Below are 25,492 nucleotides of genomic sequence, written 5' to 3' on the forward strand. Positions count from 1 at the left end.
TACTGTAGTAAGTTACTGCTGCTCTCTGCCTTAATACTGTAAATCTAGCTTTCTGGAAAAGCCCTACAGGATTTCTATGCAGGGCTGTGGATGGCAGAGAGCAGTGTCCTGTCAGTGCTTTGTAGGGCTGGAAGGAGCTGCTGCCTGACTGAAGTTCACAGGTGTTAAAAGCAGGTGTGTAAGACTTTGGATGCAGCTCTCCCTCAGCTTTTGCTGTTGCAGTGAAACGAGCAATACTCAAGTTGTCCTGGCAGGCGGGGGGTTTGGGCAGACCCTGCTGCCATGGCCAGCTCCAGTGCCAGCTCAGGCTTTCTGCCCCCCCTGCTGCTCTCCCTGCTGGGGAAAACGGTGCATGCTTGTGGAAAGCACCTCAGGTTAGCCAGATCGTTCTTTCTTGGTGCCTTTTTGCCCCCTGAACTTCTCATGGGTGTCAGCTTGGGAGCTGTTGGTAGTTGAGAAGCAAAGAGCCACAGTCTGTGGGTCGTTTAATGAAGTCAAGTCTGTTTTACTGGTCCCTTCAGTCTCGCGTGCCTGCTCGGTGAGCAGTGTGCCTAGTGCTGGTTGTTGGCAGATCCCCTCAGCTCTGTCAGGCCCAGCCCTCCCTGTCTTTCCCGTGTGTTCCTGTTGATCCTTTCACAACTGGACTCTCAGGACTCGCTTCCTGCTCCGGGGACCGCCCGTTAAACCTTTCCCTTCCAGCACACGCGTTCACCTCCGTGACTCGCTGCTACTGTCTGGCCTTGTTTTGAAATCGGTTTGTTTTTTTTTTAATTCATCCAAGTCTCAAACTCTTCCAAGTGCAGCTGCAGCAGGGGCTGGGTTCGATAAGGGCAGAGCTGTCCCTCGGGGGCCGGTTCCCGCTTTCCCGGGGGCTGCCGGGGGTGCTAACTCTGGACGCTGCCTCCCGCCCCGGCCCCTCCTGGCCGGGCACAGCCCCGGGCACACCCAGACACACACACACACCCCCCCGGGCACACCCGGACACACACACACCCAGACACACCCACCACCCCCCCCCCCCCCCCCGGGCCCCACTCCCGGGCCCCACTCCCGGGCCCGGCTCGTTTCCCTCCCCCCCCCACCCCCCGCGCGGTGCATGGCGGGAGGGGCGGGCGCGCGCTGCGGCTGCGCGCGGGCGGGCGCGTGTCCAATCGGCGGCCGCGCTCCCGGGAGGGGGCGGGGCCTCGCGCCGGGCTGTTGGGATTCGAAGGCGCCTCGCGACCCCCGGCGGGCGGCGGCGGCGCGTGCGCAGTGCGGGGCCGGGCGGCCGCCCCCTGGCGCCGGGGTGCGGGGATGGCGGGCGGGGGGGAGGAGGGCGCGGGGCCCGGGGCCGGGCCGGGGGCCGGGGGGGCCCCCTCGCCCCCCGCCGAGGACGGGGAGACGCGGCAGCGCTACGAGGAGCTGTGCGGCTGCCTCAACATGGACGAGCGCGCGCGCGCCGAGGCCTGGCTCAGCTACCAGAGCATGAAGCGCAACTACACGCTGGAGGTGAGGAGGGGGGTGAGGGGGGTGAGGGGGAGGCCGCTCCCGGCGCCGCCCGCAGCCCCGCGGGGCTCGGCCCGCCCCGCTCCGCCCCGCCGGCACCGCCCGGCCCGGCCCGGCCCGCCCGGCAGCGCCTCAGCCGCGGGACGCGCCTGTGAGGGACGGGGAGCGCGGGCCCGGGGCTCCCGCCCGCGGGGCGCTGCGGGGCCCGGCCCGCCGGGGCGCGGTGCTGCGGGCTGGCCCGGGGAAAGGTGCTCACCCCGCGTCCCAGTGGCGGAAAAGGCGTTGGAAATGAAAGCGGTGGTGACCGCGGGGGCTGCCTGAAGCCCGGGCCGGGCTCTGCTGAAGCGGCACCGGGCTCCGGTGGGTCAGGGACGGGCGGGTGTTGTCACCTGGTTCCCCAGCCGGCGACGCGCGGAAGGTGTTTCCCGGGTGCTTGTTTTTAAAAGCCGCCGTGGCGCGTGCGACACGAGCAGACGGATCCCTGTGGAGTCGCTGGGAATTCCGTAGCGCTCCCCTTCCCGCCGGCGGGCAGCTCCCGTGCGGAGCTTCCCGGGCGTGCAGGGCCGGGGGTTCGTCCTGCCCTGCCTGGAGCTGCTCCCGGGGGAAGCCAGGAGGAATTCTGCTCCCAGAGCAGCCCCGGCACACAGCTCGGAGCCGTCGGGAAGGGGCTGGGAAGAAATCCCGCCTGTTCCGAAGGTGTGTGCTGCTCTGGCACCGGGACAGCCCCGCGTCCAGGGTTCCCTGCCCTGTTTTGCTGTTCCTTTCCCAATACAGCGTTGGCGTTTGATCAAAGAGATGGAATAAGCTTTGAAAGGTTTTGTTGGAATTAATTTCTGTCTTTAGCTTCCAGATTGAGTTTGTTCTGTTGCGTCGTACAGAGAAAAATGGAAACTATGTTTTGTGCTCCCACTGTCTGCCCAGGGCAGGAGAATGTTCTGATAGCAAGAACTGTTGCTTTTTTTATTTTTATTTTTATTTTTTTGTAACACCAAGACAGTACGAAGTGTTGTTATAGGAGAACAGTAACACAAAAAGTACACGTTAAGCGTTGGATCAACGAGTAACTATGTAATTTTAGTTTTGACACCGCTCAGTGTCCGTTCAGCGCTGGTTGATCTTGTAGTTAAAAACACAAAGTAGCTGAGCAGGACTTTGAAACAACGAATCAACTTTGTCACTGGTTGAACTTCATCGGTCCAGGTCCCCGGTCTGTCCCTTCCCCAGAGGCTGGGTGCAGAGCTGGGAAGCACGTTTTCCTGATCGATGGTGTTTTAAATCACAGGGAAACGATCTGCACTGGTTGGCGTGTGCCCTGTACGTGGCTTGCAGGAAAGCAGTTCCGACTGTGAGCAGAGGGACAGCTGAGGGGAATTATGTATCTTTGACCAGGATTTTGCGCTGTTCAGAACAAAGGTAACTTTCTGCTCGTTTTGAAACCCGTGAGCCTCACAGAATTTTCAGCTTGCAAAACTTAGAAATACAGAACAAAGGCTAAACGTCTATCTTCCTTCTTGCTGTTAAAGATAGGTTTGATGTCTCTGCCGTCTTTGTGTTATAGCTTATTGCCACAGGACAGTTCCCTTTGGTCATTACTATGTTGTAAAAACACTGGTTTTCAAAATCAGAGATTGCCTTCTGTCTCTCAAAGGAGAAAGAAACCAGTCCCTGAAGAATGACCTGTTTTTGAAGAGTGTGCAGAGTGTGACCTTCTCACATCAGAAACAATTTTAAATTGGTTGTGAAAATATTCAAAACATTTCTTTTTTTTTTTTGAAAGACCACTTCACTTTTCACGTTCTTGCTTTGTGAAGCTAAAGTGATGTCAGAATCTGATAAACATATTTGTACCAAATGTTTGCGTCCATAAAGCAATGATGAAAAACTGCTTAACAATTTAGTAGATTAGTTACAAAAAAAGAGTGTACTTTATGCACTTTTTTCACCATCTCCTTTACTGTTGAAGCATTGCTATTCGTTTAAAGAATACTAATGTGTTCCTTGAAAAATTATATATGTAATGTCTAAATATACACATTTTTTTAATAGATTATTTTTTTCCCCAAAATGAAAAATTCAGGTAATTGAATGTGGATAAATAGCTCCTTTGACCTGGGCTAATAGCACTGAAAACGTAGGTGTAGATAAAGGAGTTAAAAATAATGAAAACCCAGTTTAGGAAGTGGAATTTACTGGAACATGTGTTTTTCATACTTTGTAGAATCTTGTTAGCATTGTAGAAATCAGGGTTTGTTTTGTTTAAGTTAATAAATTATTCAGACAAATGAGGAAGATGCGATTTTGGAGTAATCTGACTGTTGAAGCTGATTGTGTTGCCAAAAGGAAAAGCCAGGGACTGTGAATGTGTCTTTAACGTGGTCATCAACCCAGGGTATAAAAATATTTTGCAAGCTGTCTGAGCTCATCCTTGTGTATGGGTGAAGGGCTGGGTCTGAGTATGTTGTCATGGTTCCAATATGGCCCTTTTTTGTTGTGTGGGAAGCAGAAACTGCACTTTTATATAGATAGATAAAACCTGTACATAAAACATTGCTGAAAAGCAAATGAAAAACCTTTCAGATCTAACCCAGTTTGTATTTTCAGCTTGATTGAGTTTTTTAACAAGATGAAAAAGTGGGAAGACATGGCAAATCTACCCTCCCAATTCAGAGAACGAACTGAGAGATTGGAGAGAAACTTCACAGTTTCTGCAGTCATTTTTAAGAAGTATGAGCCCATTTTCCAGGACATTTTCAGATATCCTCAAGAGGATCCACCTCGTCAACAGAGAGGAAGGAAACAGAGGTATGTTTTGGTGATTTCTAGACTGACTTTAGAGCATTACTATGCGAAAATATAATGAAGTTGGTGAGTTCTTTTAGTTGTATTTTTAACTGCATTTTTGTAGTAGTTTTTTATAATACCAGCGTTGATCTGTCTTAGCTTGTAGTAATTTTTGAATCTTTTTTTCTGGTTTCTCAGATCTGACAGGGTGCAAGAAGTCCTAAAGCTGTGAAATCGCTATGATTGCAGGGGCAGGGAAGAGGGGGGAGATTAAAATCAGCTTATGGACAAGAGAAATATTAGTATTTCCAAGATGAGAGAGGCTGGAAGATCTGATTGTGTATGATCAGCAGAGCCTCGCTGGCTCACAGGACTTGTTCACTGCCTGTTTCGCTGCCCAGTCAGTTCATCCCTAGACACAGATCTGGACTTCTTATAGTAGAAATTTCGTTTCTTTGTTACTGTTTCTGTTAGGAGTGCTGTGAAAATAATGCCCAGCCTGTTTTTTTTCTGTTTATTCAGATGTCAACAGATAAGATTTTGTCAGTTTGTGTCAGCACTTAGTATGGCTTGTGATTTCTTGTGCTAGTTAGTAGAGACTGATTTATTCCCACTCATGATTTCTTTCTTTCCTCTTCTCTACTTTGAAGTGCTGTTGTTTGGTTGCATTTGTGGGTTTGTGTTTCTTTTTAAAAATTATTTTATTGCACTTTTTGTAATATTTACAGGCTATTTCTTAGGTTTTTGGGTTTTGTGGTTTTTTTACCTTGGTGTTCTTGTGATAATAACTCATTGATACTTGTAACTAAATGTATTTTAATACAGAATAATTTGGGCATAATCCTGACTTTTATTTTGTTGGGGAATGCAACAATAAAAATAAATTGGAATTGGACTGTAGATGGAATATAATTACCTATTGAGATGAATATTTGCATATAATGTTAAAATCAAAATATACTGCATTTGTATTTATATTATTAGAAGAGTAAACCCTGCAGGTTGATTAGCTTGGATGGGAAGTAGTTTTGAGTATGAGGTTGAAAGATTATCCTTATTAATGTTTTAGTGAATTGTATGTTAATTTGAAACTTAAAACAGTTCTTCACATAACCTGATGGAGGATGAGCTGCAATATATGAAATAGCACTTCCAGGGATATGTTATATGGAAACAAGGAATGATATTGTGGAGTTACAAAAATCAGTGCTAGGGGAGGCTGATTTGTTGGGGTTTTTTTAAATATACTTAGTAAATCCTTGAGCATGGTTTATGATATTTTTTTTTTAAGAAAAAAAAAAAAAAGGGTTAGTTGATTATATCGTCAATATTTTTATGCTTCCACAAACACAAAGCAAACCAACTTGCCAGAAATGTGAAAATATGAAGGAGATTTAGGAAAGTTGTCCAGTATGGTGTACGTGGCAGTACTAGGAAAGAACAAATCCTTAATAGCTGCAGAATTGTGATTTAAAAAGGAGCCTCATGCATTAGTTATATTTTATTTGAAAGCATTTTAAACAAAGACCAGCAGAGGAACTTGATTCTGATGAACACGTGCTGTATTTCAAACTCCCATGTACAATATACCATCCTGTACAGCAGCAGGGTGACACTCCTGTGAGCATCCTGAAACTCTTGCCTGTACTGAGTGCATTGACACCTGCACTGTGTGACGTGTTCCCCCAGGAACATCTGCACAGGCTTGCTTAGCCTCACGTGCTTGTGGAGAGGGATTTCAGCTCTGGCTCTTGAGCTGTTTCAGTTGACTGTGTGCACCAGTTGTGCGAAGAAGCAGAAGTAACATTTTCTTTAGAATTTCTATTCGGATATTTACTGTTTCTTATGAACTAAGATCACAATTTTGCCTTAAAAGAAAACTTTAGGCCAGCCACGTTTATTCTGCTCAAGTCTTGGCCTGTTTCTGATGGAATCTGCTGTGCAGAGCTGCCCTAGTGACATTTGAATCAGTACATGCAGTGACTGGGGTTCCACTGGTGTCTCTACTAAACCAGTGTGCAGCTTGCTTTACTGCCTTTAGCCAGGATTTTGTGGGGAGGGATTGTGATTTTGGCCAAGCTTGGTATCTTAATTCACTGAGCTTATTCGGTGTCTTCTTGCTGTGTTTTTCCCCAAAAGGCGACAGCCATGTACTGTGACTGAAGTTTTCCAGTTTTGTTGGGTGCTGTTTGTTCATGCAAAAGGTAAGAGATTTAAAAGGGATTAAATACCGCTAAGCTGTTTTGTTAGTCATGATGTTATATCAGTCCTTAAACACTGAAAGGTGAATTCTCCCCTGTGGAGAAAAGGCCTTCTCAGAGCAGCCTGAAGGGATGTATCCTGTTCTTCTTTCACCAGCTGTACACTTGCCTACACTTCTAAGGTGAGCTCTATGTCCAAATAGTTTGGGAGCTTTTATCTGGAATATTTTTACAAAATTTCCAATTATGTGGAATAATTGTTTGTAATTCCAAGGGAAAAAGTAGCTTTGAGTTTTAGTGAACTCACATTTAGGTGTTGCAATGAACAGAAGGTGTATAGGTATGTTTACGAGGAACCAAGAATATGTAAATTCTTCCCAAATTTCCATCAACACTGAAAAGAATGATTTTTTTTTTTTTTTTTCCTACAACCTAGTAAAAAAACATACTAAGACTCTAGGTGTGTGTACTTTCAAGCAGTGTCACAGTTAGCATTCCAGTTCTTTGGATAGCTCTATCTTTTTGCCCTCTACCTTTTTCAAAAACGAACCAAGAACAACAGTACCAACACCCATACATGTTACCCAGTAGGTGTGTCTGTGCCTGTCTCACAAGGGCCATTGTCCCTTTGGGTCTGGGCAGAGCAGTAGAGATAGAAATGGCTGACTGGCTTGAAGACTGAGATTCCTTTGGAACACCTGAGGGGAGCCTCTAGTAATATGCTTCTGTAGAAATAATGCAATGATCAGACAGTATTTTGCAATGTGTATGTAACATTTATTGTCAGAGCAGCCTTAAATTTAATAAGAATATCAGAGGATTTCCCCTAACTGCTGGGAGAAAAAGCCACAGGAGAGAACAAGGTTAAATCCTTATTGTAGCTTTAACTTGTTCAGTTGTATCACATGTGGTCTGAAGTCTCTTTTCACCAAACCTGGGTGATAAAAGAGTTTCTGCATACTGAGGGCTTTCTGCATACTCAGGTACTGCTTGGTTGAGCATTCACTGGGAATTCTGTGTTACTGAGGTAGTGTTTTGAGGAAAATAAAGGCAGGGTTTATGTTCCTCACTGAAAGAATGTCTCTGATGATTTCCAGAGACTTAATATTTTTTCATAAAATAACATATAGTAGAAGAAAACAGTTTAATTTCTGCAAGAAAAGGGATAAACCGTATTTTGTTTTGACTTTGGGGTGTGTGGTGGTGTTTTGGGGTTTTTTTCCAATTTGAAAGTAAGCCAGTGTTAAGATTCCTGCAGTGTGCTGTGATATCCTTAATTGGCTGCTTTTGAGGATAGGACTGAGTAGGCTGTCACAAGATTGAATGATCTGGCACTGATATTGCTCAGTGCAGGTTAGCCTTTCTCTTTATCCTGTGCCACATTGCAGAGGGTTGGCAGCAGCTCCCCTTTGGAAAAGTGTCAGTTTTAGTGACCCCTCACATCTTGGTGCAGAGATCAGGGAGGGTGAGGCCTTGCACCCATGCTGGACTCCAGACTCTATCTTATGGAGAAGATCCCTTTTGCCAATAGGCTGCAAATTCCACTTTACTGGGGAAGAGAAATCTTTCCTCAACAAGTATGTTGCTTGCAACCCTGAAGCACCAGAATAGCTCTCTGAAGTATTATGAAATATTTATTCATGTTCCACTGAGTCCAGAGGAGTTAGTCCAGTGCTGCACTTGCAGTCAGTCAGGACTGTTCCTCTTTAGCACAGCTGGGCAACCAAGAGAATAAGTAGGTCAGTCTGAAACATCACAGACTTTTCTTTTCCCTTCTGTAAAATCCTCACTTCTATGGGTAGACTGGGCAGCTGACACGGCGCAAAGGGACTTTATGAGTCTTCCTGTTGCCAAGTCATTTGTTAATATGTTTGAATAACTGCTTCATCACTTAACTATCTGTTAATTGGCGAGCAGTTTCAGACATACAAATTGAGTTTGTACAGAATACCATGCTGATAGAAGAGCCAATTCAGTTTGACAAGAAAAAGGAAAATTTACACTAATCATAAAATGTAAAATTAGTGACTAGTGGTTAATTTCTTAAAGTGTGTCAACTAAATGTTGACAATGTAAGGCATTAAATATTCATGTTAAGTTTTGTTCAGTGTGTTTTGAGGGTTTGCAGTAATCCCACTCAGGGCAACCACACATCAGTGGCAAGTTGAGGCTTGTCTGATATTTCTGCAAGCCCAAAGATCGTTGTGTTCAGTTGCACAAGTGCGGAAAGTACAGAGCCTGATCATGCCTTGGTACCCTGCAAAGTAAGACAGTGACTTCCTTTAGTGGTACTGCAGCTCTTGCATACTGTTTGTAAGAATTTATCTTTAAACGTTCTATCTCAACTTTTTTTCTTTCTTCAAAATGGAAATGAAAAAAACCCATCCCTGCTGCACTGGGTTAACTGGTTTGTATTATTGGGCACTAGGTTGTGAAAGGGAGCAGTAAGCTATTGTTTGAAGTGTTATTGACACATAATTTGTAGGAAACTACTTGCCTTGTAAAATCAAATTTATTTTTGCCTGTGCAGACAGTAAATGATTGCCCTGCCATGGTTATGACAGTGGACCTTTGTTATGGGAGATGCTTCTTTAAGATTTTCTCTTATTAACATTTTGCTGTTGTATTTAGGACTTTGAATGCTTTGCTGTGAGCCTTTAAGGATTTGGAAATAACTGATAAATGTGTTCAGTTAACAAAATTTCACATAGACTTATTTTAAACAGTTCCAATTATCTACATTGAATTATTTTTCTTTTAACAAACGTGGAATCAGAAAATTGAATATAAATTTTAACAAACTGCTACATTACTGGTAGAAAAGAACAGCCTAATTTACAACAATTCTGTGTTCTTGTAAAGAAAACTCATCTCCTAACCTGGAGTTGCATGTAGATTCATACTGGAGAAAGAGGGGGAGTGCTTGCTGTTATATTTACTGTATTTTATTCAAGGTGTGTCTGTTTTACTACCTGTGTTTCTAACCAGATATTAGAAGTCACCAAAGTCTGTGTTTCCAAGACTCCATTACTGACTGAAATCTCAACAGTTTCTTGGTTAAACAATTTTTCAGTCAATGCTAATTTTAATTAATCTCATATTTCTTTCTAATATTGAAGGTAATTTCCCTATGATCAGTGATGACTTGGTCAATTCCTACCATCTCTTGTTATGTGCTTTGGATCTAGTGTATGGAAATGCTCTCCAGTGTCCTAACCGAAAAGAACTCCTGAATCCTAATTTTAAAGGTATGTTGGGAAAAAAAAAATAAATCTATCAGCCTGCAGAACTTCTAAGGCTACTGGAATTAGTATGAATCTCCATGGCAGAGGATAAACTGAATAATACTAATTTGAAATTTGTGAGGACTAATATTTTCTACAACTGGCCACACAAATGTTTATTAACATGGTCTGTAATCACAGAGTACTGAGTTTTGTCAATAAAATAGTAAGTCATGAATGTAATTTACTGTGGAAATACCACTGAAGGAAGTTCCAAAGTAAAAATTCCAGTTAATGACAGTTTAGTGTTAGTGAAAGAGTGTGTAATGACACAGTCTTTATTGGGCACAGACTGAGGAGTTCCCATGAGGCAGCAGTTTGGAAAAATCCAGTGCTCAAATATGAGAGTGGCAACTTGACTGTTTCTGTCTCATTTCTGGATTGTTGCTGTTCTCTCTCTGAAGAGAATGGAAACGTAGGCTGACTGGGTAACCACAAGTGCAAATGAATGGTCAGAAGTTTCCATTGCATTTCTGATGTAATTCTTTCCAGACTTCATTTTCCTTCCTGTACAGTGTTGGCATTTACTTTGTAGTGGTTTGGGTGTGAACTGCTGCTATTATCTCAAATTTATTTGAATAAATTTTATGGTTTACAACTGCTTGATTAATTTCCTATTAGAGCAGGTATTTTTAGGTTTTTTTAACTCTGACTCAAAGTTGAGTTTTGACAACATTATTGCATTGAGTGGGCATTGAATAATTATTCTCTCAAGAGATCTAGTTTGCCATTTTAATTTCACACCACATAGAACACACAGCATAGAATTTTAGTTTAATAAGAAGGCAGGACATGAATTTGCAACATTAAATAATACAGTATTCTTAATTGTAGGTCTCCCTGAAGACTTTCATAGTAAGGATTATAAAGTATCATCTGATCCTCCCTGCATCATTGAAAAACTGTGTTCATTACATTATGGATTAGTTTTAGAAGCAAAAGGCATAAAGGAACATTTTTGGAAGCCATATATTCGTAAACTTTTTGACAAAAAGGTTGGTCAATGAATTTGCAATTCTCCTTATTCATTATCTTGAAAGCCTTTTTAAGAACTGAAATGTCCATCCCTTGTTCTTAACTGTCTTACAGCTTTTAAAAGGAAAAGAGGAAAATCTGACTGGATTTCTAGATCCTGGGAACTTTGGAGACAGCTTGTGAGTCACTGTATTGGTAGTTTGGTTTCTGTTGGTCTCCCTCTGAACTGTAATACAATTGCACTTGTGTTATCACCTGTACCTCAACAGGAATACTGACTGACTGACTTGGATATTTATTAGTTTATACATGACATTGGGTTCCAGTTCCTTTTCTCCAAGGTGGTACCACCTGAGGCATATTTGAAAGGGGAATGACTTCAGGATGCTGTTACTTGATGTCTGCTGTTGTTACGTTTCTGTTTCCTCAATTTTAATATTTCTTTTGATATATAACTCAAGGTGTTATTATGGAGGTGTGGGAGCACACTGAATAGCAAGTGGGAGGGAAAAATCTGGTTTGGTGGTATTTCTTTTTCTATAAACCTAGAGATGCTTATGAGTGGGACTTACTTTCTTTTCAATGGTCTGCAAATGCCAAGCATAGTTGATGGTGCTGTGTTGCTGTGTAAGCATTGAGAGTTTCCAGCCAAATATGAGTTCTCAGTGTTTTATTCTGTTCTTCCTGAAGCTAGACTAAATGGCAAGCCCTCAGATAGAAGGGAAGAATAATCTTCTTGCCACTGCCACATGTAAGATACTGTAGATTTTAAAGGAGCTTGAATGCTTGGGTCAGGGGTAAAAGAAGTTCTGAAATAGACTTCCCACAGGCCAGCCCTGTTGATTCAGTGTGCAGGTGAACACAGCACTGTCTCAGCACAGCACTGTCTTTCCCTTTCTGCTTCAGCAAAGCCATCAACAAAGCCTACGAGGAGTATGTCTTGTCAGTAGGAAACCTTGACGAGCGAATCTTCCTTGGGGAGGATGCGGATGAAGAAATTGGAACTCTCACAAGGTGCTTAAATACAACTTCAGGAACAGAAACAGCTGAAAGAGTGCAAGTGAAGCATAATTTGCAGCAGCACTTTGACAAGGTGAGTTGTGACATGGTCTGTTGCTGTTTTTATGTGGAGAATGAGTTGAGTTAATCTATGATGAGGAGAAGCTGTTGCTAAGAACTACCATCTTTATTGTTTAAGGTGATCTGAGAGTGTAGACAGCATGGCTGAGTTAGATTGTGTAATTGACTGGATATATTGCTTACTTGGGGGGTTTTTAGATGGAATGTCTCCATGCATTTGGTTTGTCTTTGAATAAATCCAGTATTTAGGTAAACACCTGAAGAGATACATTGAGGGTAAAGCTTTAGGTGCAGATTTTCAAGCCCAATAGGAGGCGGAGTTTCCTGTGGTTTTCTGGCAGGTGCTGAACTGTACTGCAGCTGTAGGGGCCTGTCTGGACCTGTCTTCTTTGGTACCCTAGGGGCTGCTGGGGTTTTTTGGGTTGATGTGGTTTATTTTAGATTGTTCTCATTTCACAGTGTGAGGTCACACCCTCTCTGTGGACACGTTTGTCCCACACTGTCTGTACAACCACCCCCATGGCACAGGTCAGTCTGTCACTGCTGGCTGAGTTAATATGTTTATTTCCAGGCATATCTCATAGCACAGGGTAAGAAATCTACAGAATTGACACTTGGAGGGTATGACTTCTATCTAAGTTTTATAATAATGCATAGTTTTATGGTTATTTTTTCTCTTTTTAGTCCAAATCCCTTAGGATTACAACCCCACTCACTGGCCGCAAGTATATCAAAGAGAGCAGCCCCTATGTGACACCCCTGTCCATGGCAACCTACAGCCTGAGCCGCCTGCACACCATGCTGGCAGGGCTGAAAAATGCCCCCAGTGAAAATCTGGAGCAAATACTCAGGTAAGGTTGATGGTTTCAAAATACTGTTAATAACAAATGTTAATTAGTGCTAAACAGTGTAATCTAAAATGTGAGTCAGGCTTGAAAGGCTCGAGTAAAACAGGACCCAGGGAGACATTTGAATTTCAAAAGAAGTTGTTCTGTTTATTCAGACACATTTCTCATTAAGAGAGCAATGGCAGAAGGAACATCCAACACTTCAAACCCAACAGTTTTGAGCTTCTCCAACACCAAACTGCTAATACAAAATTTTAAGAATTTTATTATTCTTACTTAGCAAATCTCACTACCTAGCAAACCTCCATACTGCAGAAGATGAAAAAAAAATATTTTTCCTGTAGATGAACTGTTGTCCCTGGCACAATATAATTTTTTTTATCGTGTGAAATGCTGTTTATCCTATTATGAAAAGATGTGCATATTTATTACAATACCTGCAAGAATAATAATATGCTGTGGACCCTTTACAGCACATATACAGTTAGGCACACGTGGGTGTGTTTGTATTGCTAAATCCAAGGCACTTATAGTTTCATGTTTTAATCATATAATAAAAATAGTTGTATGTTTCTTCTAATTTTTCGTCTTGGTAGGAACAGTATGTTGAAAATGCTTTTATTTTCTTTTCAGGGCATGTTCTAGAGATCCATCTCAAGCTATTGCCAACAGAGTAAAAGACATGCATGAGGTGTACTGCCAGAGCCTGCAGGCTGAAGGAGAATTCAGCAATTTTTCCAAAGGTAGGAAACATTTTACTTATATAGATAAGAATTAAAACACCTGTAAATATGTTTATCTCCTATAAGTAGCTTACAGTTTTACTTGGAGCTTATGCTTTAGCAGAAGAGTCTCTTCTATTACTTCTGTCTTTTCCTGGTAGTTTTAAGGCATGGTAAGTTTCAAGCTGCATACATTTTATCATCAGGCCTTAGCTTAAATCCCTGGAATCTGATGATCATTTCAGTTCTACAGAAGTGAAAGGAAAAAGCACTCCTAAGGGTTCTGCTTTTCTCTCAGTTACATGAGTGGCAATGGCCTGGATTTCTGTGACAGCCATGGAAAATCTACCCCACTGTAGCCTTTCAAAGTCCTGCAATCTTGACTTATACACAGGGTTAGTGCAGATATTATTAAAATACTGCCACTATAAACACAAAAGTATTATTTGCAGATTTGCAAAGATCCGTGAAGCACGTGACATTAAAAATTAGGAAGATGCTGTTGAGCTTGTTTCTTACTGGAGCCCTGCCTGCTCTTTGCACAGCACAGCTGCTCAGCGTGTTCTGGGGCACAGTGCAAGTGGATCCATAGAGGTGTACTTTTCAAACATCTTTTCTGGACTTGAAATGTGTCTATTAGATTAGATTTGATTGTAACACATTAAAAGTTTGTTCTTCTATATGATGTTTTCATAAAAATCTGGGTTCAGTAAGATGTTACTCTGCTCTGCATTGACAATTCAGTGCTACATAGGAGAGAGATTCCTAAATTAACTTCAAATGACCTGATTTAGTCCTGCAAGTATTGTGGCCACAGCACAGAAATCCACACAAGCTACTAAATCGCTTAATCTCTATAGATTAAGATGAAGAATATAGTTATTTTGTCGTATTTCACAATATTGTTTCTACTTAAAATTCCTGCAGATGTTGCTAGTAAGCATTTTCGTCGTGCAGAGGTGCTGTATTACAAGGTCTTGGAGTCAGTCATTGAGCAAGAGAGGAGGAGACTGGGGGACATGGACTTATCCGTAAGGAAAACTATTTTTTACCTCATTTTTTAGAGTTGGATCTAAAATAAAACTCTACCAGTTGTAGAGCAGAATAGACAACTATTTAAAATGAAGGTAAATCTCTGAAAAGCAGCCTGTAAACACACCTGAATGAAAGAAAAAGCCTACAGGAAATAATTTGTGAACGCAAAGATAAATGTAATTTTTAATTAGTAAAGATGACTCATTTTTGGATTCTGCTCTCTTATATAAAATAAGATCTTGCTTTATAAGCTTGATAATCTTGCTGCAGAGGCAGAACAGAAAGCATTTTACTGTTCTATAGTTACACTGTAAATGAATCACTGAACTTTGCAACTCCCTTGCAGGCCATCCTGGAGCAGGACGTGTTCCACCGGTCTCTGCTGGCTTGTTGCCTCGAGATCATCACCTTTACCTACAAGCCACCTGGAAACTTCCCATGCATCACGGAAATATTTGACATTCCAGTTTATCACTTTTATAAGGTAAAGTGTTTGACAGCTAGAAGTGTTTATGGAGTCATGAGTACTCTATTGACTGATCTCCACTTGCACAGCAGCAACCCTTCAGTCTCAGCTTTGCCCCTGTGATGAAGTATTACCCAAGTGTCTGTCAACCTGGGGTTGTGCCTCAGGCATCTAAAACCAAAACACTGTCAGTTTAACACAGGAACAGGGGCCCACTAGTTGTAGAGTAACTACTAGATTCTCATTTTTTCATGAACCAGGGCTGCAGCTGTTCTGCAACACTGCTGGGCCTGTTTGAGTTACCGTAATGCAGCCTTAGTATTTCTAATACTTTCTTCTTCCTTGAAAAATAAAAAAACAAGTATTTTTGAAAAAAAAAAAAAAAAAGTACATTATTCTAATCATAATTATCTCCTTTGCAGGTAATTGAGGTTTTCATCAGAGCAGAGGATGGCCTTTGTCGGGAAGTAGTGAAGCACCTTAATCATATTGAAGAACAGATCTTGGAAAGTATGGCATGGAAACGGGAATCCATACTGTGGGACAGGATCAAAGAGAATGAAAACAAAGTTCCCAGTTGTGAAGAGGTGAGCACTTCTTTTGTGTTTTACATCTTTTTCCTGATCAGACAGGATGGAAGAGTGGACGTTGTACCCTGAAGGAGAGGCTTCACATGTTCAATTTACAGTTTTTCCCTCCAAGCTAATCAGTGCAGGGAAGTGTCTTCAGATGTCTCCAGAGACATCCCAGATGTTTACACATCATAGCAGAGCAGTGAACTAAATGGATAATCAGGGAAGGTCTGGACCAGTCACTTGCAGCTGGAAAGATGACCGGACAAGAAAAAAACATGTTAGAAAGTATAAACTTGTGAGTATAGTCACAGAAAGATTATTCCAATGCTGGATCTTCTAGATCAGTACAATACCATATAAAATATGGTAAGTTGTTCAGTGTTATTTTAATTTTTTCCCATACAGTTTTGCTTCAAAATTTGCAGTGCAGAAGCTCTTAAAAAATCATAGAATGGTTATGTCACCCTGTGATACAGATACTCTAACAACAGTATCAATGTTTTAGGTGATGCCACCTCAGTACTATGAGAGATCTGCTGGGAACAGTGTTGCAGGTTCTCCATTGACACCACGACGAATCAACGAGGTTCGTGCTGAAACTGGAGGACTTGGAAAAGGTAAAGCAAAATAGACTTACACTTCTCACACTGTGGCTTGAATTTTTCCATAATCTCCGTGGTGTGCAGCAATGAAGCTTTCAGGTCAATGTACAGTCGACTGCAAACACACCTGGAAATTGTATTTCTGTTGCAACTCATAGTTAAGTCAGATGTCTCAAACGGGTGCATTCACTATTTTGGTGAGAAAACAATTATCTTTTGACAGGGTGTTTTCAGAAGATTATGGATATTAGTAGCATATATTTGATAAATAGTATTTATACACACACACAACTTACGTTCTAATCAGCAGCACTGGGACAGTTTGCTTTATTGTTACACCAGAACAGAAGCTCCACTATAGATTTAGTTACATGAAGTCTCAAACTTTTTTCTCTGGAAAAACAAAACATAGTACACATTAGCTTAGAAGATTACTAAACACAGCACTGGTTGAGATGAAGTCATCCCTAAAAGCAATCTGTAAGCCACAAATGTAAACATCAGGAATTTTAAAAAAATGTTCCCTGAAGAGCTCTGCATGACCTGTTTTGGTTCTCATTAGATTTGTCACGTATTTGTACAACAGAGGACTATACAAGCAGAGTTACAGTCTATGTGTGTTTTTAATCTGCAGGCCTTTCATCCTCTCCAACTACCCTGTATGACAGATACAGTTCTCCTACAGCCAATCCAACCAGGAGAAGACTGTTTGCTGATAATGATTCCAGCTCTGACAACGGGACTCCCGTCAGGGTTTCCCAGCAGCCCGTGGTGAACACGGTGCCCGTGCAGAACGTGAACCCCGAGGCCGTGTCCGTGACTCCCGTGCCTGGCCAGACACTGGTCACAGTGGCAACTGCCACTGTCACAGCCAATAACGGGCAAACTGTCACAATACCAGTGCAAGGTAAGAGAAGCTACTGGCCAACTATTCAGTCTTGTTCCCATCAGAGTATCAGCACACAGTATAGGGGGGGACAACAGCAGGCCAGTGGAGAAAAAGGTAAGTTTAAGGTTTCATGATCAGGAGGAACTGTATGAATAGATAAGCAGAATGTAGAAACGGAACATGTACAGCACCAGGATGTTCTGACTGCCAACATCCATTTTAAAAAAATTAGTTATTTCAGTAAACCTTGCTTCCTGAACTAGCACAAGATGAAAGTTGCATTAGTATTAAAATTAGTTCAATGTAATTATCTTCTTGTCTGAAGTATTTTGATGAAACAATTTCATTTTTAGTTATAAGCAACTAAGAAAAGAATCACTGAATTCTTTAAAAAAACAAAACAGCAAAACCAGAAACACACGTGTCCCCCCCCAGCTTACTCTTATTTCAGACTCTTTCTTATACTACAGGTATTGCCAATGAAAATGGAGGAATAACTTTCTTCCCAGTCCAAGTAAATGTAGGAGCCCAGCCTCCAGCTGTCCCTGCTCCCATCCAGCCGCTCAGTGCCCAGACCCTTGCTGGCACCCTCAACACCCAGATGACTGGAGCAACCTTGCAGTTACCAGGCCAATTAACTGTCCAGCAGATCTCCCCTGGAGAGCAGAGACAAACCCAGCCATTCCCCACTGCCACGTCCAGCAGGCCCCGGAAGATGGGCTCACTTGGACTCTTCTTTAGAAAGGTACTGTTTGGTCTAATTTGTGCTTTGCTTAGTTTGCATTTTGGTAAGTCTTCAGAGATTTTTGAAAGATGAAGTTATTATTAGAAATAATAAAAGAATATTCAATTTCCAAGTTAATCTATACCCTTTGTCTAGTCATGGACATACCTGAAGAGTAGTTTTCTTATGCAGGCAACTTCTCACTAGCAAAAGAGTAGATTATCACCACAGCCTCCAGCAGTTGTGAAGTAGTTTATGTATTTGGCCGCAGGTACTTAGAGGTGTTCATTTTCTTTAAGGCTCTGTAAAAGAAATAAATCCACCTCTGAGCCATTCTGGTTTATTCAGTACAGTGGTTTCTGTAGGCTGTGCAGATCCTGTGCTCAGGATCATCCATGTGTTTTCTTAGCATCAATACCAGTACTGGGAATGTCTGTGTCTTGTAAGTAAAAACATTTAGTTAATCTTCTTTTGGCTTATCATTTGCACAAGTCTGAACTACCCTTTGGCAGCATTGCCATGGCCCTAAGCACAGCCTCTCTTTCCACAGGTGTATCATTTAGCCAGTGTTCGTCTGCGAGATCTTTGTGTCAAACTCGACATATCTGATGAGCTGCGGAAAAAGATCTGGACATGTTTTGAGTATTCCTTGATGCACTGCCCTGAAATCATGATGGACAGACATCTGGATCAGCTGCTGATGTGTGCCATCTATGTAATGGCTAAGGTAAGGTGTGAATATACTGAACAACAAACAACTTCTTTAGGACTAAATATTGCAAAGAGTACAGTTCCTCAGAAAAACCCAAACCCAACCAGCCAACACACAAAAGCCCAAAAAACCCAGCCACAGAAAAGCTATGAAGGTTTTCTGTTTGTCTCCTCTCAGGTTACTAAGGAAGACAGATCATTTCAGAATATCATGCGCTGCTACCGGACACAGCCACAAGCCAAGAGTCATGTAAGTACCATTAGGATGAAGCAGTGCAGCATCTGGTTGACTGAATTAGTTCTATTTAGGAATGGAACACTTTTTTAAAGTAACAACTAGTAATAAATTCATGCAGCCTGTGAGCCACTCTCCTCAAAAGACAGCAGTCATATCCAAAATCCTGCACTACTGAAAGTTTTGATGCTAAATATCTAAAATAGAAAATACCTTTAACTAAGACCTAAGCAGGTAGTGCCTATTGGATAATACTCCTTCTAGGAGGCTGTATTTTCCCCTGCAAGAAATAATTTGATAACAAAGTTTCTAAAAAGCAGCTCTATGGTGCAGGCTGCTGTTCCGTGACCCATGTAACTGCTCACCTGACCACCCTTGCTTTGCTGTGCCCACTTCCTTGCAGGTGTACAGGAGTGTCCTGATCAAAGGCAGGAGGAAACGCCGACCCTCCGGCAGCAGCGACAGCAGCAGCCAGCAGAACTCACCTACAGCCAGGAGTAAAGAGAGAAACAAAGAAAGAAGTGAGTCTTTCCAAATTCCAGATGTTCTGTTTTAATTTCATTTCCAAAACAGTGGGCATAGAGTTAGAGGTGGATATTGTGTCACCCCACCCCTAAACAATTCCCTCTTCTGTAAACTTGCACACTATTAAGACTATTGCTAACACTGAAGAGTTGCTTTAACTCTAGCTTAACATGACACCTGGCTGGCCGGAGCTCTGTGTTCAGTTTGTACACCAAGGAACACACCTTTGCAGCATGAAAGGAAATCAGTGGTAGCCCAAGGTCACAGTTACTCTTTTACTTGTAACAATCATGGAACTGCAGCACGTTTTTTTAGTACTTGAGCTGTGAAGCAGCAGCTGGCTGTCTCCTGAGACAGGAACAAACGGCCACCCACAGCATCCATTTTAGCACATCTGACATCTCCCGAGATTCTTTCCTTGATATTTGAACTAACACATTTTCCTTGAATTACTTCTGCAAAGGAAAGCAAGTAAGTGACGCTGTACACTCCTACCACCAGGTTTCGAGATATTAAATAGATGAAGGTATAAACTGTAGGTATTCAGATGTTTTCTGTCACAGACAGGTGCTAGGGAGGAAAAAATTATATGTTTTGCAGCTTCCCACATAAAACCAGCAGGAAGTATTACCAAGCTAAGTATTTCTACTACTGGCTGAAAAAGACTGCTGTTCCTTATTTGAAATTGTGCCAGCTGGCAACAGGAGAGAGCTGCTGTTCAGATGCAAATGCCTGAAAAATAGTTCTAGCTTTGCTTATACCGTCATGAAACTCAGCTTATACAGAAACACCACGTGCAGTTTATCCACTAAGAAGTTAGAAATCAAATGTGTTTCTGTACACGTCCTCAGCAGTTCTGTTGGTCTTTAACAACACACTGCTATTTCTGTAAGGAAAGATGCTAAGGGAACAGAATTGGCTTCACTGAGGCTGACACTCATGGTCACTCTACTGCTATTTCAACATCTGGAACAGCTGCTGTACACAGCTGCTTGGGCTCAGGGCGATGGGAGGGCACTGAACAGCAGGGGTGGCTGAAGGAGGCTGCTCTTCCCTCCGCAGGCAGCAGGGACTCCAGCCCGGTGATGCGCTCCAGCAGTACCCTGCCCGTGCCGCACCCCGGCAGCGCCCCCCCCACACCCACCCGCCTGACGGGCGCCAACAGCGACACCGAGGAGGAGGAGCGAGGGGACCTGATACAATTTTACAACAACATCTACATCGAGCAGATTAAAGACTTTGCCCTCAAGTATACTTCAAATGCAGTAAGTTAAACTCTCTGCTTTTCTTGAGTAAATAAGGCATTTTTTTCTGTAGGTGGGGTGAAGTACTCTTAGCTAACCTCACTGTAAGCAAATTCAGTGTTTTTATGACAATTATTTCACTGTGGACATACTCTGCTGCTGCAGTACCAAGCACTTTTGATGCCTCCTTGCTGTTTCCCCTGTATGAAATACAGACACAGCACTGAGCAATGTCTTCCACCAGCCCCAGATGGAGTTACAAAAGTAAATTAAAAAAAGAAATTATCTGGCCCAATAACATGACAAAACTTGCATCTGTTCTAAATATGTATGACATTAATGCAAAAAACCTGCACTGTGTTTAAGATGACCAGCTGAGAAAAGCTTTACTGGAGTAACAGCAGAGATCAGACACCAGCTCTTGGGTGATTTTCACTTTCTCCTGAGCAGGCCGACTCTCCTCCGCTCTCGCCCTACCCCTTTGTGAGGCTTGGCTCCCCACGCCGGATACAGCTGTCCCAGAATCACCCAGTCTACATCTCACCACACAAACAAGAGTCCACTCTCTCTCCTCGAGAGAAAATATTCTATTATTTCAGCAGCAGCCCATCAAAGGTGAGACTAAAGAGCTTTTTCAAATCCTTAATTCTACCTTTTCTTTTTGGTAGTGAAATTAGAGAAGACTGTGCTACACACATTTCTGTTTACATTGTCTAACATGTACTCCCTCACCTATCGCCCTTCAAATTGTCAGTTCAGGTACCTAAGAAGCTGTAAAGCAATGAGGTGTCCAAGCTTCTTGTGTACTTTTATAAGTTCCTCTTTGTACTGGTACATGAGGCACTGGAACCCTTTGCTTTCTGGAAACAGATGGGTTACGTGGCACGGAGACTGTTCAAGGAGCAGAACACTAAGTACAACCACGTGCTCTTATCTACCTAGTGAGGAACAAACCCCAAATGGCCTTTCACATGAAAGGACTTACCAGGCAAGTAAGTATGTGATAGGCTGAATCCTGTCATCTCTGATCACCACTGATGAAGTAGAAATCTTCCCCGAGATGCACCTTCAGTCTAGGTAGGAACTGTTGGACCTGTGGTGTAAGAGAACAGTCAGAGCTGTGGACCCAGGGCCTTTCAGCTCTTCATGCAGTGAAACGAGCTCACCCAAGACTCTAGCACATAGCAATGGAAAAACCAGTACAGTGTTTAAACAGGTTTGTCTGTCACAGGAAGCACTTTGTGCAGAACAGTTCTCCAGAAATACAGCATATGTGAGCATATGTAATGCAATTAACAAAAGTTCACTTTATATTTTGGTAGTTACAGTAATGGAGATATTTTTACCTTTTTTTCCCCTCTCCTGTCTCCAGAGGCTAAAGGAAATTAACAGCATGGTTAGAACTGGAGAAACTCCAACAAAGAAGAGAAGCATTCTCCTAGAAGATGGAACTGAAGCACCAGCTAAGCGGGTCTGTCAGGAGAATCACACTGCGCTGTTGAGACGACTACAAGATGTAGCCAATGACAGAGGCTCTCACTGAGTCCAGTCCTGCACCACAGGTGTTCCTGCCCTGCTGCTCAGCACAGGACATGGTGTCATCAAGCCTGTGCAGGTGACCTTCAGCCAGGCTCTCCTCTTCCCACCTCACTGCCCTGGTCACGTCTCCTGCCAGACTGCACTGAGCGTCCGTACTTGTCCGGAAGGGGCATGAGGAGAATCCCCCGCAACGCCTGGGCCAGCGAGTATAACGCTCCAAACCCAGCAACACAACCTCACCCCATGGTTAAGCTAATCATAAGGCAAGTGATCCCTCTACAGGCTTTGGCAAACAGCTAAAGAGCTTTTCATTGCCTGCAGAATGTGTCCCTGATACAGCTTTCTGCCTTGCAGCAGGAATTTATATCTGTTTGCTCTAACCAGTCCAGTTACGCCATTTTTATCAGTGCTTTACTATTTTCACCTCTGGACTAGAAAGTTGTATGTGGCTGCACCAAGAGAACTATATTCAGTGGTGTCTTGGTTTTTACAGTAATGACCTCCACAACAAGTATGATTTACAATTAATATTCTAGTGAAGTCCAGTTCTGCTCAGAAAGGGAAGATGGGAGTCATCTTTTTAAGCCCTGAAGGAAGCTATCAGAATGGATCCTTCTCATATTCAGGATGTTTTGTGTGCCCCTGAAAACCATCACCTTGTTTTGCTTTAATGTTTGGGCACATTGCTGTATAAAAGTAGGGAATGTTTATGCATTGTTTGTAGCTGTGCAATGTCTGAAAGTGAACTCATGTTCAAAAGGTGGCACTTTTGATAGGGCTGTGAAGCATCATTTTTAAGGCCAATTAGTTTTGCTGTATATTTGCAATGGCACTTTCTAAATGTGAGTATTTTTTTTCAAAGGCTGACTTCAGCTGTCCTTCTGTATTGAAGCAATTTGACTTTTGTATTTATTTTCAAATTGACATCCCATAGCTCCCTGCTTCAGCAAATGGCATTAAGAACTTGTTTTCACTTGATATATATATATGCAATAATGAGGCAGGAAGTGAGGGATGTTGATTGTCAAGGAATTTTGTATGCTTGTAATGTTTCCTCAGATTGCTCTTCTTGAGAGTCAGGAACCAGCCACCTCACTTAGTAGAAGGAGGGTGGTGTCCATCTCTTAAAACATATATTGAGCTCTTCTGTTTCTTTTTAAAGGACAGGGTTTGGCGGGTGGGTAGGGATGTTCTTATTTTTTAAGTTGACTAAATCAGGCTGCCTGGGAGAAACCTCTCCCCTGGTAACAGGGTAAGAAAGTGGTGCATATATTAGACTGAAAGTTATTTTCATTTAAAATAGTTCTAAAATACCAGACTTGTTAGGAAAGCATTAAACATACTAACAACAGGTCCAGTACACCAATGTACTCCTGTTCAGTGCCATAGCTGGGGACAGGGGTGGTATTCATGTAAGAGGCAGCACACTTGGAGTTTAGAAGTTTTTATAAGGAAGCAAAAGTTAAAAGCTCCATGTTTTCAGTAATTCCTGCTCCTCTGAATAATGGAAACATTTAGGACTTAACTTTAATTGAATTTACAGTGGAATTACAAAAAAAAAAGGATCTTTCATTCTTACCTGTGTAACAAAAAGGCTGAAGTTGAGAAATTGTGTAAAATGTTTCTGTAAAAATATTTATGAACGTGTCAGACAATTCTTGTTACTCTGTACCATTTACCTTACTTTGTATGAAAATATTGCAAGTGTATTTTTCAATAAAGAATTTATAAACTCACCATTTTATGTCATCGTGTGTGCAAAACTAAAAATCATCTGTAGCTCTTAACTACTAGGTTAGTGCAAAAAGAAAATACCCAAATGATCATAGAGCTGGGTTCCACAAGGCACATGATAACTCGATGGCAAGAATCAGTCGAACACTGCAAGTAATGGTTTAAAGATAATACAATAATGGCACTTACTTGTCACTCAGCATGGAAAGGGCTTTACTCTTGTCCCAGTTCAGAGATGAGGTCCGATCCAGGCGTGTTTCCTCCTGTTGCTCTTGTCAGGACTTGGCACAGCAGAGGCTGCCTCACTGGGGGCTCCTGCCAGGCCCAGCTGCTCCTCCTCGTGCAGAAGAGGACCCTGGAATAAAAGAAAGCTGGTCAGGCTGCCTTGCAGGAGTTTCTAATGCAAGATCTCACATTTTACTCCAATGAAAGCAGAATTATTTTCACAGGTATTAGGCTATGTACTCATGTTTGAACTACATTAGTGGCATTTCTAAGAATTAATGAAGTTGTTTAGTAACTCTCAGTTGTAAATAGCAACATCTTTCATGCATTATGTTATTTCTGAAACTACAAATATTTTTACTCTAAAAGCCCTAAAAATGCCACCACTAGCATCCTACAACAGGAATGTGGAGACAAAAAAACACTCTCTAATCAAAGCCTTATTTGAAATGGTGATTTAGGGATGATATCAAAATCACGGAGTCAAATTCAGGGGAAATGGATTTATTTTGTTTTTGTTTTTTTTACATTCCAGAAGATTCCAATTCTTAGAAATAACATTAACAACTTTTACTATGCTGATCTGGAGATCATCACGGTTGATTTTAACAGCTTCCTTCAATATTTTGATGTAGGTTCTGTTTCTTATAAATAATAAATATTGAAGGAAGCTATGCAAATTAATCAGCAAAACAAGACATGCAAAAAGGCCAATACCCTCAATAAATTGCATTCTCCTACACTCTGAGGAGTTGCAATAGTTTTTGTAATCAATAGACTAATATGTGTATATTCATTAAACATCCTGTAGACTGCAAGATACAAGTGACAGAATATGTATAAAGGAGCAGATATATTTGTAGTTTGTGCTTTGAAATAAATGCTAAAAAAGCTACTTGGAGGTGTTCCAAAGGGGGGAGAGGGAAAACTAGTAAGTAAACATGATTTAAAAAAACCCACAACAAACCCTCAAGTATCTTCAAAACATCTGTTCCAAGACTTAGTAGACCAGAATTGTTCAGTAGGAAGGGACCTACAACAATCATCTAGTCCAACTGCAAACATAACTGTTTCAGCATATCTTCTATTTCTCTTTCTGAAATATTCTTTACAGAGTTCAGAACTACAAAGATTATATTAAAAAGATGCCACTTTATCAAAGCATTGGAAGGCACTTAAGTTTTCGTTAAATGACATACCTGTGCTAGGAACAGCTGAATTCAGGAAAAAGGACTTGATTTCAGTGGTATCATTTCAGTACTCATTCACCTACCTCACTTCTGGAACACCAAAGCTGACTATAGAAGACATAGTTCCTGTTCTCTCCCCTTTCTCAACCTAAAAAGAAAAAATAAAAATTATTCAGATGATTAAAATTATTTTCAGCAAACCACTATTAACCTGGATTTAGCTTAGAGCAATCCAGCCCACTCACCAGACCTACAGAGGTACATAACAGCTCAGAGAGAAAACAGAACTTACTCAAATAACCATCATTTTTACTACATCACTCTATGCTTCTCCCTTGTCATTGGTTTTACTGACCTTTAACTGTGGTGCTTTCTAAACCCCTGTAATAATCAGAAAAATAAAAGAGCAGCCACATCTGTGC

The 25,492-nt window shown here is 42.1% G+C and overlaps 1 protein-coding gene and 1 long non-coding RNA gene across 3 annotated transcripts; one reads left to right on the forward strand and one right to left on the reverse strand.

The window, feature by feature from the left end:
• The first annotated feature begins 1,293 nt into the window (after positions 1–1,293).
• RBL2 (RB transcriptional corepressor like 2) lies at positions 1,294–23,657 on the forward strand. 2 transcript variants are annotated; one of them, XM_051629644.1, is made up of 22 exons: positions 1,294–1,488; positions 2,768–2,898; positions 4,087–4,287; positions 6,406–6,470; positions 9,587–9,715; positions 10,586–10,746; positions 10,841–10,905; positions 11,633–11,819; positions 12,491–12,657; positions 13,288–13,397; positions 14,304–14,407; positions 14,758–14,895; positions 15,300–15,464; positions 15,958–16,069; positions 16,689–16,961; positions 17,414–17,688; positions 18,218–18,394; positions 18,557–18,628; positions 19,017–19,134; positions 20,201–20,403; positions 20,833–20,997; positions 21,755–23,657. In XM_051629644.1, exons 1-22 carry the CDS (start codon positions 1,294–1,296, stop codon positions 21,923–21,925), a joined length of 3,384 nt encoding a protein of 1,127 aa, XP_051485604.1. In that variant the 3' UTR covers positions 21,926–23,657. The 2 variants fall into 2 exon arrangements, with proteins under 2 accessions (XP_051485604.1, XP_051485605.1); XM_051629645.1 differs by lacking the exon at positions 1,294–1,488 and adding an exon at positions 1,797–1,845.
• On the reverse strand, positions 12,775–19,067 carry LOC127389293 (uncharacterized). Its single transcript, XR_007890608.1, has 2 exons — positions 18,979–19,067; positions 12,775–17,969 (listed from the first exon to the last, which is right to left on the reverse strand). It is a non-coding gene; the product is annotated as an uncharacterized LOC127389293 (long non-coding RNA).
• Positions 23,658–25,492: the final 1,835 nt, after the last annotated feature.

This window comes from Apus apus, chromosome 11 (assembly GCF_020740795.1).
Source record: "Apus apus isolate bApuApu2 chromosome 11, bApuApu2.pri.cur, whole genome shotgun sequence".
Lineage (NCBI taxonomy): Eukaryota > Metazoa > Chordata > Aves > Apodiformes > Apodidae > Apus > Apus apus.